Below are 15,772 nucleotides of genomic sequence, written 5' to 3' on the forward strand. Positions count from 1 at the left end.
TAGCACTGATAGATTTTCATATACATTTATTCATGTAATTCCTACAAAACTTCTGCAAGTTCGAAGTTCAATATACCACACTTTATTGTCCCAATTTTACAGGGGAAAAAATTGAGTTGCAGTGAAGTGATGTGATTTTCCTAAGGTCTCATAAATATTGAGTGTCAACATACTGCTTACTACTAGCAAGGTCTAAGTAAGGAAAGAAAAAAAAATACAAGGTAAAAATCAAATTACGTGTTACTACTCTAGTTGTTCTTTGTGGTGGGTAAGGTGGGGAGTGGGGCTGGATTAGAGTAGCTGACATTGCCTGAAATAAGTAGCGAATAACCAAGATGCTCAATTTGTGCCAAATTTTCATTCTGCCTGAATTTGGACTTGCAACATATGTGACTTCGTGGTCAATTAATATTTCTTTTTTCACGTGTGTTCAATAGCATCCACAGAAAATAGCCAGCCTGTTCTGGTTGAAGTGTGGAATTTTGTGCAGACTGGGACTCTTCTATGCAAACAGTTCAAACTTAGGAACTCTGAGTTATCTCCATTATCTTACATAACAGCTGTTGAATTTAGATTTTTCTCTCCTCTATTAAAGTGCTTCTAAGAGCTAAGCTGTGACTTTTAAAAATTTATGTCAAACTTATTTTGATATAATTTTATAACTTACAGAAAAGTTACAAGAATAATACAAAAACTCTACATACCCTATACTCACAGTCTTCAGTTGTTAACATTTCCTCTCGTCTGCTTCATTATCCATCTATTCTCTCCCTCTTTCTGTATACAGGTGCATATATATATTTTTTTCTGAACTATTTAAGAATAACTTTTCAGACATCATGCCTCTTTTATCCACAAAGTTTTATTTTGTATTTCCTAAGACTTTTCCTTATATAATCACAGTTCAATTGTCAAAATTAGGAAATTTAACAGAGATACAATACTATTATCTAATTCACCGTCCATGTTAAAATTTTGCCAATTGTTTCAATAAATATCCCTTATAGTTTTATTTTTCTCTGGTTCAGGCTCCATACAAGGATCATACATCACATTTAGTTTTTAATGTCTCTTCAGTTTCTTTTAATCTGGAACAGTTCCTCAACCTTTCTTTGTCCTTCTTGATTTTGATATTTTAGCAGAGCACAGGCCAATTGTTTTGTAGAATGTGCCTCTATTGGGGTTTATCTATGTTTCCTCTTGATGGGATTTACGTTATCAATTTTTGACAGGAACAACACCTAAGTGACATTATATCCTTCCTAGAATATCAAGAGGCACACGGTGTTGGTTTGTTCCGTTATTGTTGTTGACTTTTATTATGCAGTTAAAATAGTATTCACTAAATTAATCCACTATAAAGTCATTATTTTTTCTTTGTAATCGAGACTCTTCTTTATCAGACTTTTACCCACTAGTTTTAGCATGCGTGGGTGATTTTGTCTGGATCAGCAATAATCCTATGATGGATACAAAATGGTCATCTCATTTTCTAATTTCATCGTTTAAAACATATTTATTAGTTATTAGTCTGTTTCTGTTGCTTATAACAAAATACATGGAAGTGGGTAATTTATAAGAAAACAAAATGTGTTGCTGACATCACAATTTTGAAGGCTGGGAAATCCAGAGTCCAGGGAACATGTCTGGTGAGGGTCTTGGTGGTGGCGACAGTGACGGCAGGGTATCACATTGTGAAATGGCAGAGCAGAGAGAGCAGAGCGACTAACCTCTTCATTCACTCTCCTTTTAAAGTCCTCCAAATCACACCCCTGACCACCATTTTTCATCCATTTATTATGGCAAGGTCCTACAATCTAATCACCTCTTGAAGACCCACCTTTCAATTACCATAATAGGATGTCACACCCTAAACAGTTACAGTGGGGATTAAGCTTGTAATATATGGACTTAGGGGGACACAATTCAATCAACCCACAGCAGTTGGTATTCTACCATAAATAAAAGTTTTCCCTTCTCTTTTATTTATTTATTTGTTTGTTTGTTTGTTTGTTTAAGTAGTTGCACTCAAGATTCTTATTTTATTCCATAAATAATCTTCTTCCTATCATTGTTTATTTTGATACCCAAATTGCTCCAGGTTTGGCTCATGTCTCTTTGACATGTCCTCATCATTTTTTGAGCACGTCCTTGCCTTCTGGCACAAAAAGATGCCCAGTCCTGGACCCAGCCAAATCTCCAAGGTTCCCTGGGTCATTTTTGTAGGAGAATGAATTGAGAAACCAAGATGAAGGCACTAGATGTGCTCATTGCCCTGGCTTATGTTTGCTTTTAGGTCCTTTCAGTGGACAGAGCTAAGATGAGCGTGCGCGCGCGCACACACACACACACACACACACACACACACACACACGCGCGCGCGCGCGCGCACACTGCTCATGTGTTATGATAACTGCAATTCCAGTTCAATACTATAGGGTTCGTTCTAGTCTTCCCTCTTCATATATGAACTTCCTTCTCTGACAATGAACACCCTAGCTCCCATTATCCCCAATGTATTTTCTCATTTGCTCAATCCTATAATACACTACTCTAACAGCTACCACTGAGAAAACATTTTTCTCACTGAAGTTCAATGTTCATGTTTTGATGGGAGGGGCCATTAGACCTTGATTATATAACCAAAGAATTGTATTTCAGAGTTACTTAGGTATTATTATTATTATTATTATTATTCCTTTTGTGGTTATTTTATTCATTTGCATGCTATTAGGTTCATTTGTTCCTGGTTTTATTCCATTTTCCTACTCTTTCTTGTTTTTTCTATTTATTTTTTGAAAAATGTAAAATAACATTTCTCCAAAAGTCAAAACTCTATAAAAAGTTCTCAGAGAAGTGTCACTCCCCCATCCCTCTACCACCTTCATATTGATCCCTTATTACCAATTAACCAGGTAACCAAGATCATTCATTTTCGGTTTATCCAGGCTATGTTTACTTTTGGAAAAAATAAGCATATATGTGTACATGTAGAAGTTTCTTATTTTCCTTCTTTCTTACAGAAAAGATAACACAAGAAAGGTACTCTTTTGCACTTTGCTATTTTCACTTAACAATGTATCCTGAAAACACTCCATATTAGTTTATAAAGATCTACCTTATTCTTTTTTCTTTTCAGCTATGTAATGCTTCATTGTGTGAATGTACCATAATTTATTCAATCAGTCTCCTATGTATGGAACTTTATGTTGTTGTCAATATTTTGTAATTACAAATAATGAATAATATTGTGCAAATGTACTTTTATTTTTATTGGGGGTATAAATCATGACTTTTAAATCAGCTATTTTTCTTTTTCTCAAGTTATACACATGTTTAGGCATCAAAAAGTATTAACACCTTTCTCGTGTAAAAACAAAGATGCATGACAATATGCTGACTGAAAAGCTACCTTGGAATTTTGTGGTCTGGGAAACTGTAACTACATTTTGTGGAAGTAGAAATTGTACCACATATTTGTATAACAGCAAAGCAAGTGCGGTCTCTAGGAAGTATAGGTAAAGTTGATTAGATTGCAGTGTATGCTTAAAACTTGAATAATACACTCTTGTAAAACACTCTTCAAAATTATTTAACTTCCCATGATATCATCACAGCATGTGCAAAAAAAAAAAAAATCTTTAGTGTTATCTTTTCCTGTCATGTGACTAGTGCAAACAAAAGAAATCCTTATCTTTTTGTTTCTATTCTGGTCCTTTATAAAATGGCATTAAGCACCATTCAAAACTTACACATTAAAAGGTTTGGTTTGGGAAAAAAGATTTATTTTGTGGTTCACACAAATTATATTTGCTAAATTATAAAGCAAAGATTTTCCCAACAATGGAAGTGTTCAGCACGTTCTATGCATGGAAAACTTTAGTTTTAAAATCACTTTCCTATATATTTTCATATGTAAGTCTCATAGTGACCCTGTGCATAGTGAACTATGCAGGAGTTACATTGTCCTTATTTTACAAAAGGGGAAATAGAGGCATTTAGAGAATTTAAGGAAACTGCCCTGGGATGTTGAACTCTGGACTAAACCCTTAACTAGAATCCAGGTCATTTTTTTTGCCATAAAGTGGCATGTATCATAGGGTGTTGTGGTGATCAAATAAGGTAATGCACATGAAAATGCTAAGGTATGCAAAGAGAAGTTAATTCTACTATTAAAGTATTTGTGCTTTGTTAAGTACACGTAAAAATTTTCCCATATTTTAGCGTACATATATAAAAGTAACACAAGAGATTAAAACACTCTAAATCTATAGATCACACAGCCAGACTTGAAGTGTTCATGTGGGGAAATATTTTATAGACTGAACTAGTACCTCTAGGAGCAGGTGATGATAATGTATATCCATTGTGGAATAATTAACAGCATTTTGTGTTGCTCAGAACTGAGACCTTGAAACAAACCTCATTAGAAGGCACTTGATCTAAGTTTAAAACCTTTAAGTATCTCCTCTTTAAAAGTGATCAATGTATGTACTGGCTACTTTAGTTATGCCGCTATGAGATCCACACAACTTTGATCTAACTTTCTTTGATTTAACACTGCAATTAAGAAGATTTGGTTCAAAGTAAAAGCTCATTGGTTGATGTTTTACACTGATGTGATAATGTTTACACAGATGTGCTTTGAAATCTTGATTATGGTGGATTTGGGGGTCCTACCACAAGACAGACTGCTGTTATTTGAAAGGTGAGATAATATGACGTTTACCTGGTACAACCTTCTAAAACAGACTTAGCAATACATGTTTCTATAGTGATTTATCTGTTTATTGTTTCTAGCTAGAGTTTTTGTTTTATTTCATATCTATCAACAGTAAATCAGTTGCTTTAAGGTCTCTTTTATAACTCGGTTGCACAAGGGTCAGTGCTTAGGCCTGTGCCGATGAAAAGTTATAACTTTACCTACTTTAAAGAACCTGCCAATTAATTAGCAAAAAACCCTTCAGAGCAGATAAAATAAACCAGTCAAATCCAACTGAGCTCCCAGGTTTAGGATTCTGCTGAACAGACCATGAAACAAGACTGAAAAACTAATCTTGAGTGATGCTCTAAAATTTTTTGCTCAGGGGAAGCATAAATCTGCCAAATGATTCTCTACTCTTCTGCTGCTGAAAAAATTTAATGGAAAGATCTTGCATTTAACTAGTGGCACAAAACCAAAGTTTTAACATTTAAATGGACAACCATCTAACTCCTTTACTTCAATGGCTTTTCATTTTGCAAGTATGCACAGGCACTCAAATTCTACCAGTAACTTTTGAAGTATCAAAATGCATCAAGAATCAACAATATTTCCATTTGATTTTTTTTTGATTTTATAATTAAAGTGTGAACAAAAAATCTATCCTAGAAGAAAATGCAACTAAGAAAAATAAGAAGTGCTCTTACATTGGATAGGGGCCCCAGAGGCCATTCATCATTTATGATACTATTCCAGATATTCATTTTCTATTCATGGCAAGAGGTAAGAATGCAAACCATCTCTTTTCAGCCTATTTGGCTTTACTCCTCATTCCTTGGTTCATATTAGACTATGTTATTATATTATGCTAATTACAAGTTCATGACCTCAGCACACAGTTTAAATTTTCACGTAGATGTAAGGCAATCTTGGTTATATCATGTGCTATCTGAGTAAAGATAAACATTAAAGAGGACTTGGGAAGGGGGGGGTAAAGTGTTCCTAACCTAACCTTGATTATGTAAAGAAAATCCCCCATCTAAATGATAAAAGAAAAAAGTAATGCCTGTACATTTTATTAGTGTTTTGAAATTAGTGAGTTAAACTGTCAAAGCTTTGATTTTCCTTTCATGTGTGTCTGGGCAGGTCTAAGCCTCAGGTAACGCCCTTTTCCCTTCTCCCTCTCTTACCTTTCTTTGCACCTGTCCTATGCAGGCTCCCAGCAGCTCCCAAGTCCAATTCTCCTCTTCTCTCCTTTTCCACCTCCTACCCATGCCCCCCTGTCCTCCCCCACCCCCTTCCTTCCCTCCCCTTCCTCTTCTTCTATATACCTGCCAAGCGGGGCTCCTTTTAGCGGCGATCTATCACTGCAAAGGAGCTCACATCAAAGGCGGTTGCACAGCAGCCGCTGAACAGCATCACCGTCGTCCCGAAGACAACCCCAAAGAGGGGCCTCGATTGCGCCTCCCCGAAGTTGCTGTCTGGGTTTGGCCAAGCGCGGGAATGATTTTTGCGAGTGCATGGACAGAGAACCGTCAAGGGCCCTTTCTGGTCACTTCCAAAGAGCAAAAACGTGTTGAGAGGAGGCCGGTTTAAGATTTCAAACAGAACCTCCCCAGCGTGCTTGAAAGGACTTGATTAGCATATGTCAAGAGGACCCGCATATATACTCGGTGTGTATGTGCACAGGACTCTGATCTGATCAGTTTGCGGAGCTGGAGCCCCAGCCCCCAGCCCCAGCTCCAGTATTGGCAGCGGCAGCTATAGATGTTCCTGCACAGCCAGAAGCCGGCTCCCACCTACCCGAGGAGAGAAGACCGCTCCAAGACAGTGAAAGCCTCCCTGCTATTTCAGTGCAAAGTCCCTTCAGCGACCTCACCCCGGTCACCGGGCAGTTTACTTTTTGCGCAGTTTTTTCTATACTTTTCCCCCATCCTCCTCCCCACCCGCGCTCCCCTTTTTCCTGGAGGTCTTTTGTTTTTCTGATCCTCTCCCTCTGGCCCTTCCATGGCTCCCTTAGCCGAAGTCGGGGGCTTCCTAGGCGGCCTGGAGGGCTTGGGCCAGCAGGTGGGCTCGCACTTCCTGTTGCCTCCCGCCGGGGAGCGGCCGCCTCTGCTGGGCGAGCGCCGGGGCGCGGCGGAGCGGGGCGCCCTCGGCGGGCCGGCGGCCGCGGAGCTGGCGCACCTGCACGGCATCCTGCGGCGCCGGCAGCTCTACTGCCGCACCGGCTTCCACCTGCAGATCCTGCCCGACGGCAGCGTGCAGGGCACCCGGCAGGACCACAGCCTCTTCGGTACGTACCGGCATCCCGGTCCCCCTCAACCCCCCAGCGCCAACTCCCTTCTCTGTGCGCCTCCCTCCTGGCCTGCCAGGGCTGTTAGGACTGCGCGGAGCCCGGAGCCCTCCGGGACCCATGGGGTGCGAGATGCGGGTGGGGACTGAAGGGCGGGCCAGCGCGGGGACAGGGAGGAGTGTTCCCGGCCGCTTGCTGCTGCAGCATCTAGCTGTCCTGCAGCTCCGGACGCAGGGGCTGGGGGGCTGGGGGTGTGGGAGGGGTGGGGGGAGGAGGAAGGGTGCTTCGGGGGCTCCCTGCTGCTCTGCTCTTCCTACCAAGACCCTGACTCGGAATCTCATTTCTCGCACTCATCACCTCACAGGCATTTTAAAAAAATCCTTGTGTTAATTTTCTCCTACTTCCTTTCATATTTCCCCCCAGTACTGTCTACTTTACAAAAATTGATAACAGGAAGCATTCCACTTCTTTATACATGCTCCACAGTCATGCAGTTGTTTATCCATCCGTGGCTGCTGTAGCTCAGGGGATCGCTGTTACATAGGATGCGAGCATGTAGTGTCTACCTGGAGAACTGTACATGTTCACCTGAAGAGGTAACAGATTAACTTTCCATGGGCACCGTCGCTACCTTCGGGCTCACCTGGCTGCAATTCTCTGAGCTCCTAAAGTTCTATTTAGGTGAGAGGAAAAAAAAAAAAAAAAAAGCCTACCCAGCTGCTGAGCATGCCCAGTTCTTCAAGCAAGATCCTCTTTAGAAATTGTGAAACCCGAAAGCGATGATCTTGGTACTGACTGCAGGAAAGAGGAAATGGGGAAGCGAAAGTAGATATGGGTGGGAACACAGAGGGACGTGTTTCAGAATACCTCCAGCAGTGCCTGGGAGCAGAAGGAGTTAAAAGAAACAAGGGAATGATTATTCAGACAGTGTTATAGATACTAAGTGGGAAAGTCTGTACTGTTAATGACTCTCTAACTAGCTTTGTGACTAGCAAGTGCCCTCATCAGTGTAAGTCTTAGTTTTCTTGTCTGTACAATGATGGGGTTAAATTAGATGATCTCTTTAAGGTCCTTAAGGTGCTTTCCGGTGCTAACATCCCAGGATCTTTCCAAGATAGCTAAAGTTTTCATTGTATTAGAGTTAACCTGCTAGCAATCTCAGAGGATTTTGATCATCAAGCTTGTGACATCATTGGAGACATTCATCATCATTATTATTTTTAAAGATACTATTTACTTGTCAACAGGAATGTGAAAGGGCAACACAGTGCTTTCCTTTCCCTGCCCTAGCAGGATGGAATTCTTTGAAAATCCTGCCTCTTATCTAGTCCTCATTCCCTTGTTCTTCTTCTACTCTCACTTCTTTTCTGACGTGGAGAACTCATTAAAACTTTGGAGAAGTGTAAATCTCAGTCTGAGGGGCATTTGTAACTCTAGATGTAGACATAAGCATGTGGTGGTCATTTGGTAGCTCTTAAAGGCTTAGAAAATTAACTTTTAAAAACCCATATGTTTGCAGCTTCCACTGATCTCTTCCAAATTCCCACTGACTATCAGTCAAGAGTGTCATGACCTAGTGGCCAACCTGGGGTCACTCTTGGAAAGTGGTTTTTAAACTGAGGAGACTAAGATCTGATTCTAAAGCACTTTGCTGACACCAGGTGGCTCAGTTCCCTTGCCTTTAAGAATGATTGCACTCCACTCATTATAGAAAAATCTTCTGGCTATCAGAAAGATTTAAAAATGAGTATAAATGTGATAATGATTATAGGATGGAACAGGTAAAAGTTATGCTTAGATAATATTCAGACTCTCCCTCTGCAATTGGAAATTCTGCTTTTAAGACACTTGTAATTCAACTGTAATCTCCCCAATGATGAGAGTTGCCTCTTCTGCTTTGTGTATCTATAAGACTAGCCCTACGAGGAAAGATTAGTAAATATTTGTAGATTTGATAACATTCATTAGTGATATTTAAAACGTCCATTTCCTTAGGAAGGAATGTTGCATCTTAGAATTACTATCTTGCTAGCACTTTTTTTTTTTTGCTAAAATTTTGTATAATTATTTAGTAATTGCAGAAGTATGACTTAGACTGATTTTGTGCTGGTTAAAGTCACTCTGTAGTGAGGGATATATACATATAGGAACAAAATATTCACTGTTACACAAAAGAAAGGTAATCCAAATTAGTTTGTTAGCCTAAAGGAGTGAACAGACTCTACCATACATTATAGTGCATCCTAGTGGCCTTCAACAGCTTAGACATCATAATTTACTACAGGGAAGTGTAGGTGAGAAGAAAGTTTATGTTCCACATGTATAACATGACTTGCTTCTCTCTCTGTTTGCCTTCTTTTGCTAGTGCCTCAATTACTAATTATTTGAATTATTTTGCTATTTTTAAAAAACATATTTCTGTGTCCTCAGAGTGAGAATGTTGAAAAAAACTAAAGAATGGCTATTTGAGAAGTTAAAATAAATAACATTTTTGATAATTTTATATTATTTGGCCATGATCAAATTAAAACTCAGAATACTGTATTTTTAAATTTCAAAACCACATCAATAGAATATAAATAGAAAGGTCCCAGTGAGGTTAAAACAATTTTCTATCTGAGTTATATCTGTATTTATAATAGATTTTTTTTTTGCACAGTAGTACAGTAGGAAGAAATTACCTAATATGTAAACATGGAATCATTACTTTAAAAAAAAGTTTAGCCTGAGATCAAACATATTCCTTTAAAGGCTTTTCCTTTATTCTCCCTTATTCTCCATAGATTTGTCTGATGTGGTTGCATTGTGGGTTGACTCACCTGTTTATTATGATTTTAAAAAAGGCTGGCTTTGAAAATGATACCAGAAAGACAAAGTACCTCCAAGTCTTTTTATGGGACACTGGGCATTAGAAAATCTATCTAAAATCTGTGATTACCTCTTAAGGAAAGTTTTTCATGTCTACTCTTTGTAAAGGAATTAGCTTAGTTACCACCTCGTATTATAAATACGAAAGACTTGTCAAATCTCATTTAAGAATCAAATGATTACAAATTACTATGTAGTATACTATTTCCTTGAGGAGAAAAAGGATCAGAATTAAAAAGTGTGGCTAAAATCTTGAAGAGGAACAAAAAAACACATAACCCTTTTCCCATCAGTCCCATGAACCATTGTAAAATTGTTTATGCCTGATTATGTGTGAGGTTTTGGATGTTGATAATAGAGTCAAGACTACTGAATATAATTATTCTAAGAACATATGTTATCTTTTTTCTTTCTACAATTATGTATTTTTTGGCAAGATGACAGCATTATCTTAAGGTGTTTACCATTTGGTTTTCCAAGAGAAATGAATACTTTATGAGATCTGTTATATAATTAGTTTATATGGAAATTAAAGTTATATTCTATTGTACTTGAAAACTAGTTTTATTCTACATTCTAATCAGTTAATCAGTTCCTGTTCTTTGAAAGACAAGAACATCTTAATGTAAATCAGATACTTAAAGGAAATTAAGTTGCATGTCAGCCATAGTACACTTTTTAATTTGAATATAACATTTGATCCAATTTAATTATACATTTGTAATTATATCCTGGTTGAAATTCTCTGGATATATTTTTTTCTACTAACTATGTTTCAGCTTATATTTTCCTTTCTAACAGGAATACGTCACTAACGAGCATAGCAGTGAGTCTGATTTTCCTTTATTTCCCACCTCTATATTTGTCCTTATGATGGCTATCCTATGCAAGTCTGTGTCTTCCTGCTATATCTTATCTTCTCTCTGCCTTAGGCTCTCAGTTAGGGACACTGGCTCTTTCAAACCACTTATAGACTGTTTAGTAGTGTATTGTTGCTGTAAGATCCTTGATAGCTCTAGTGTTCTACACGATCTCCTAAGAGTTTGAAAGAGCTCATTTGTCTTGCTAAGAATCTATGTTTCTGCCAAAGAGTGAATTAGGCTCTGGATAGAATAGAGTCCTCCATATCAGCAAATGGTCAGATTCTGTATTTTCCCTTGGCTTTGGGAGTATCACGTGTCCAAACAGGAACTTGTACAATAAATCAAGAAATGACTTAAGAGCAAGAGTCAGGCTAAATGGTACACATTTATACTGTTTGTAGAGCTTAAAATGGGGTGAAGGGGTGAGGGTAGAAAGCTATTGAGGAAGGCAGTTCCATAGAAAGTATGGCTGTACTTTTTCAGCAGAGTGTAAGGGGAAGAACTAGACAAAGGCATTAGTCCAAAGTTTAGTGAGTACAGGAAAAAAGTGTGATGCAGAGGGAGGTGTTAAGCTTTTTGTTGTTGTTGTTTAAACTGTGGTGTATTGTGTATTAAGTGGAGAGTTTTTGATTCTAGTTAACCTATCGATAAATAAAAATAATTCTAGGAAGTTATTGGTAGCAAAATCTACTTGAATGCTAAACTCTTGCTATTTGGTTATCACATTTAATGAATTATGAAGTCGTTTTCTCTGAACTATGCAATTTATTTTTAAAAATCGTGACAGGAAATATAGCATATTATGTAATCTATAAAGTCTTGAAACGACTGGATTGTCCTCAAGAAATAGTGTCCTGAAGTAGATTAGGATTCAGATGTGTATTAGGGCTCAAATGTGAGTTCACGTATCAGTTCTATCAGTTACAAGCATCATGTCCCTTAGGCAAGTCAATAAACCTTTCTGAGCCTCAGTTTCTTTATATGTATAATAGGGATAATAATATCCTTCCTACCTATTTTAATGGGTTGTGTTTTAGGAGCAGATGAAAAAATATAAGTAGAAGCCCTTTATAAACTATAAAACACTTTTATATCTATATAAGTTATGCTGATGCTGCTAGAAAAAGATTCATTTGATTTATTACAAACAAAAACAAAACGATTTATAGAAAATGTTATAATTAGCTAATAGAATTATAGAGAACTAAGAACACCTCTATTATATATATTAATATATATCTTATATTTATATAATTTATATATAGCTTCCATCTGTTGAATGCCTAATTGAATCAATCCTTTTGGTAGGGAGGTTTTTCATCCATTTTACATATGAGGAATTGGGGTTCAAAGAAGACAAGTGACTTGCCTTTTCAGCCTAGCCAGTATGTTACTGAACTAGTATTTAAACCCAGGTCAGTCTGGTTTAAGGTTTCACATCCTTAACATTATACCATGATGAACATTTTTTTTCCTTTTTAATCTTTTTTTATCTGTAAAATAGGAGAATTATAATAATAAAACAGTTACAGAGCACTTTTCAGTTTACAAAGGACTTCCACATACACCATTATATTTAGCAATATTAATCTACTAGTACTACTTAGGAAGATTTTCATTAGTCATATGTTTATTAATAAATACAAATCATTATTTTGTTTATAAATTCAGGCATTCTGGAATTCATCAGTGTGGCAGTGGGACTGGTCAGTATCAGAGGTGTGGACAGTGGTCTTTACCTTGGAATGAATGACAAAGGAGAACTCTATGGATCAGTATGTATTATTTTTATTGTTATTGTAATTCTTGAAGTAATGACTACCGATTTTGTAATTAAAATGTCTACCAATAATATCTATCAGAAGTAGTATATCAAATATATTTATGTAGAAATTAGTAGTAGATAAAACATATTTATGTAGAAATTAGAAACCTGTTAAATTTTCATGTGTCTGGGCAATAATATAGTAACTCAGTCTCATTTTTTAAAGTTCCAACTATTATTATCTTCACCTTGCAAATTCTTCCTACCCGTTGCCCTGAGTTTTTCTAGTTTTTCCATATTTTGATCGTTCCCACCAAAGACAGAGAAAAATGAGAGCATTTTAAGTTCTTTTCACTGTTATGTTAATTTAATGCAAATTTTCTCTACCCATTACCATCTTCCATAGCTAAATATGGAGTATAAATATATACATCACTTGCTAACCTTTGTATGTAGACAATGAGTGAACAAAATGTTCAGATACTGCAAGAAACAACAGAAAATGACAACCACACTAGTTCTACTATGTTTATTGTCGTGATAATTACAATGGCCATTGGATTACTCAAAATTGTATTGGGCAATTTTTGACTTGCCACTCAGGATAAGTGCACATCTGTGGGTCTACAATAAATGGATAAGTGTGGAGCAGAAAGTGTCCTTTTCAGATTCATATTTCATCAGTGTAAGGTTTTGTTTTGTTTTTTCTTTTTCCTTAGGACATTATAAAACTCATTCTGCAGCACAACATAGATTTTTCTTTTTAACTGTTAAGATTTTTTACTTGTTCACAGTTACTTATCTAATTTTTAAAAAATTGATAAGGGATAAATATGTGTCTCTTTCTTACCCATCTTCTCATATAAAATACCTTCTTAAAGTCAAAGTTCTCTAACTATTTCCATAGAGAATTTACTTTTTATGGTTTAGCAGATGGCAGTATCTGGTGTCTTCTTTTTCTTAAAATCTCAGTTGAAACCACAATGCTGTACACAGCTAGAATCTTAATAGACATTGAGAAAATTGGTTATAATATCTCAGTAAGGAGACTAATATCTGTCCTCTGTAAGGGTAAAACTTGTCCCTTCCAGTCTTTCTGTCAGCTCAGAACAAAGAAAAATAATGCAGGGTATAACAATAATAAGAGTTAAATTACAACAGAATTAATAGAATTGCAATAGGAAAAAACATGCACATAATGTTCATGTATGTGTTGGATTAAAAAAGCAACTGTGGTTTATCCCTTAGGAAAATATACAGTCCCATCTTGAAAAGACAAGAAATCATTGGGCTTTTACTACATTTACCTTAATAGTAACAGATCCAGATTAAAGTTAATCACAGGGAATGTATCATCAACAATTAATAAATTCATGAAGGGAAGATATATGATTGGAAAGATGCCCTTGAATTTGAAATTAGGATCTTAGCAAGATCTTGAAATGTTCCAAGGTGATAGTAGAGACTTGATATGTAGAACTTTGGCATTTAATGATGGATCAAAATAAACTACAGGCTTGCCTTGTGTTGATGGTGGTAGGAGGGTGAGAATATGGAGTATGGGAAAATTCAGAATATGTATTAAGTATTTGCTAAGAAAATTGGGAATTGACATTTGACTCAAAGTTCTTTGAACTAAACTGCTGGATGAAGTCAACTGGGAAGAAGAATTTCAGATAACATATGAACTAGAACAAAATAAAGCAAAAACAATTTACCAGTTTTCCTCTTTGACAAAGATATAGTTACAGGCAAAGAAATAAAAATATAGAGTTGAGACTTTTGTAAGAAAATTATCTCAAAGGTTTTTTTTTTTAATGGTAGTTGTCTTCTCTCCTTTAGGAGAAACTGACTTCTGAATGCGTCTTTAGGGAGCAATTTGAAGAGAACTGGTATAATACCTATTCATCCAACATATATAAACATGGAGACACTGGCCGCAGGTATTTTGTGGCACTTAACAAAGACGGAACTCCAAGAGATGGTGCCAGGTCCAAGAGACATCAGAAATTTACACATTTCTTACCTAGACCAGTGGATCCAGACAGAGTTCCAGAACTGTACAAGGACCTACTGATGTACACTTGAAGTGTGACGGTGTCTTTATGGAAGAACAAACCACAACCATTCTTTCTTACCACAGTTCTGTTGTAAAATAACAGCTCAGGAAGACATTCAGAATATTACAGAGTCTATTTTCCACTGGGATACTGAATTTGGAAAGAATACTGAAAAACAACAACAACAACAAAAATGTTGACTTGAAGTAGATCAAGATCACTTTTTAAAGTGGATTAAGTTCCCTTAGGTGCATTGGCTCAATCCTTAACAGTAGGTTGAAGCTGAAAATCTGTTAAAACGTGGATAATGGGAACCCCATCTAGTTTGCTGCTGGTGCCTCACCTCTCTGGATTGTTTACTTTAAAAGTTACATTAATAATAGGTACTTCATGTAGAAGAAATGGACTGTCATAGTTGGCCAAGATTATTGCAACATACATTCTGAGGACCTTGTAGAGTTTTGCAGGTTATGGCATTATGTGTAAAAAAATCCCCAAAAACAAACCTGGGTGAAACATGGACTATAAAACATGCCACAACAAGATGGAACATTTTTTTAAAGAATGGACCTATTTATACATTTTCAATTTGCAAATATTTATTATATATATTTATTTATTAAAGAGTTTATTTTTTACTGGTATATGAAGATACAAAGAGTAAAAAGCAGCAAAAGTTCCTTTATTGCGCCATTACTTTGTTGTGGTATCTTGAGCTGTAAAGAAGACATCACTATTACAACACATTAACCATACAAAAAGATCTTGAAATTTCTTTCTAAAAATATAGTGTAGATTATATTTTTATGCAGTCAATTGCCTTCTAAATGTAACATTGGTTCCTTTTGGCCTAGAAAAATGCTTTCTCAATTTGTATTGAATTCAACACACATTCAAAACGGAATTAAACATTTTTATTTTATGTTTTGGTTTTGTTGTTTTTCAGGTGAACGTTCTACTTATATAACATATTTTTAAAACGACAAAATTCTAAGTACCCTCCACAAAGACTTTGGTATTTAGAGAACTTCTAGTGTTGAAAATGATCAAACATTATAGCCACCCTATGTTCTTGACTCAGTGTGGCAAAGATCATTTCTCTCATCCAGTATGATCATAGAAAGAATCAGTCTTTGTGGTACCACCATTAACAGTGGTAAGGCCCCATCTTCCTATCTGAGTCTGTTATCCTTTCCGTTGTATCTCCTGTTTAGTCATTTA

General features: G+C 36.6%; 1 protein-coding gene across 1 annotated transcript; it reads left to right on the forward strand.

Moving 5' to 3' along the window:
- Nucleotides 1-6,709: 6,709 nt before the first annotated feature.
- Nucleotides 6,710-14,579, forward strand: FGF20 (fibroblast growth factor 20). The gene is made up of 3 exons (XM_063077493.1): nucleotides 6,710-6,995; nucleotides 12,398-12,501; nucleotides 14,334-14,579. The coding sequence occupies exons 1-3, from the start codon at nucleotides 6,710-6,712 to the stop codon at nucleotides 14,577-14,579; spliced, it is 636 nt and encodes a 211-aa protein (XP_062933563.1).
- Nucleotides 14,580-15,772: the final 1,193 nt, after the last annotated feature.

Source organism: Cynocephalus volans, chromosome 13 (genome assembly GCF_027409185.1).
Source record: "Cynocephalus volans isolate mCynVol1 chromosome 13, mCynVol1.pri, whole genome shotgun sequence".
Lineage (NCBI taxonomy): Eukaryota > Metazoa > Chordata > Mammalia > Dermoptera > Cynocephalidae > Cynocephalus > Cynocephalus volans.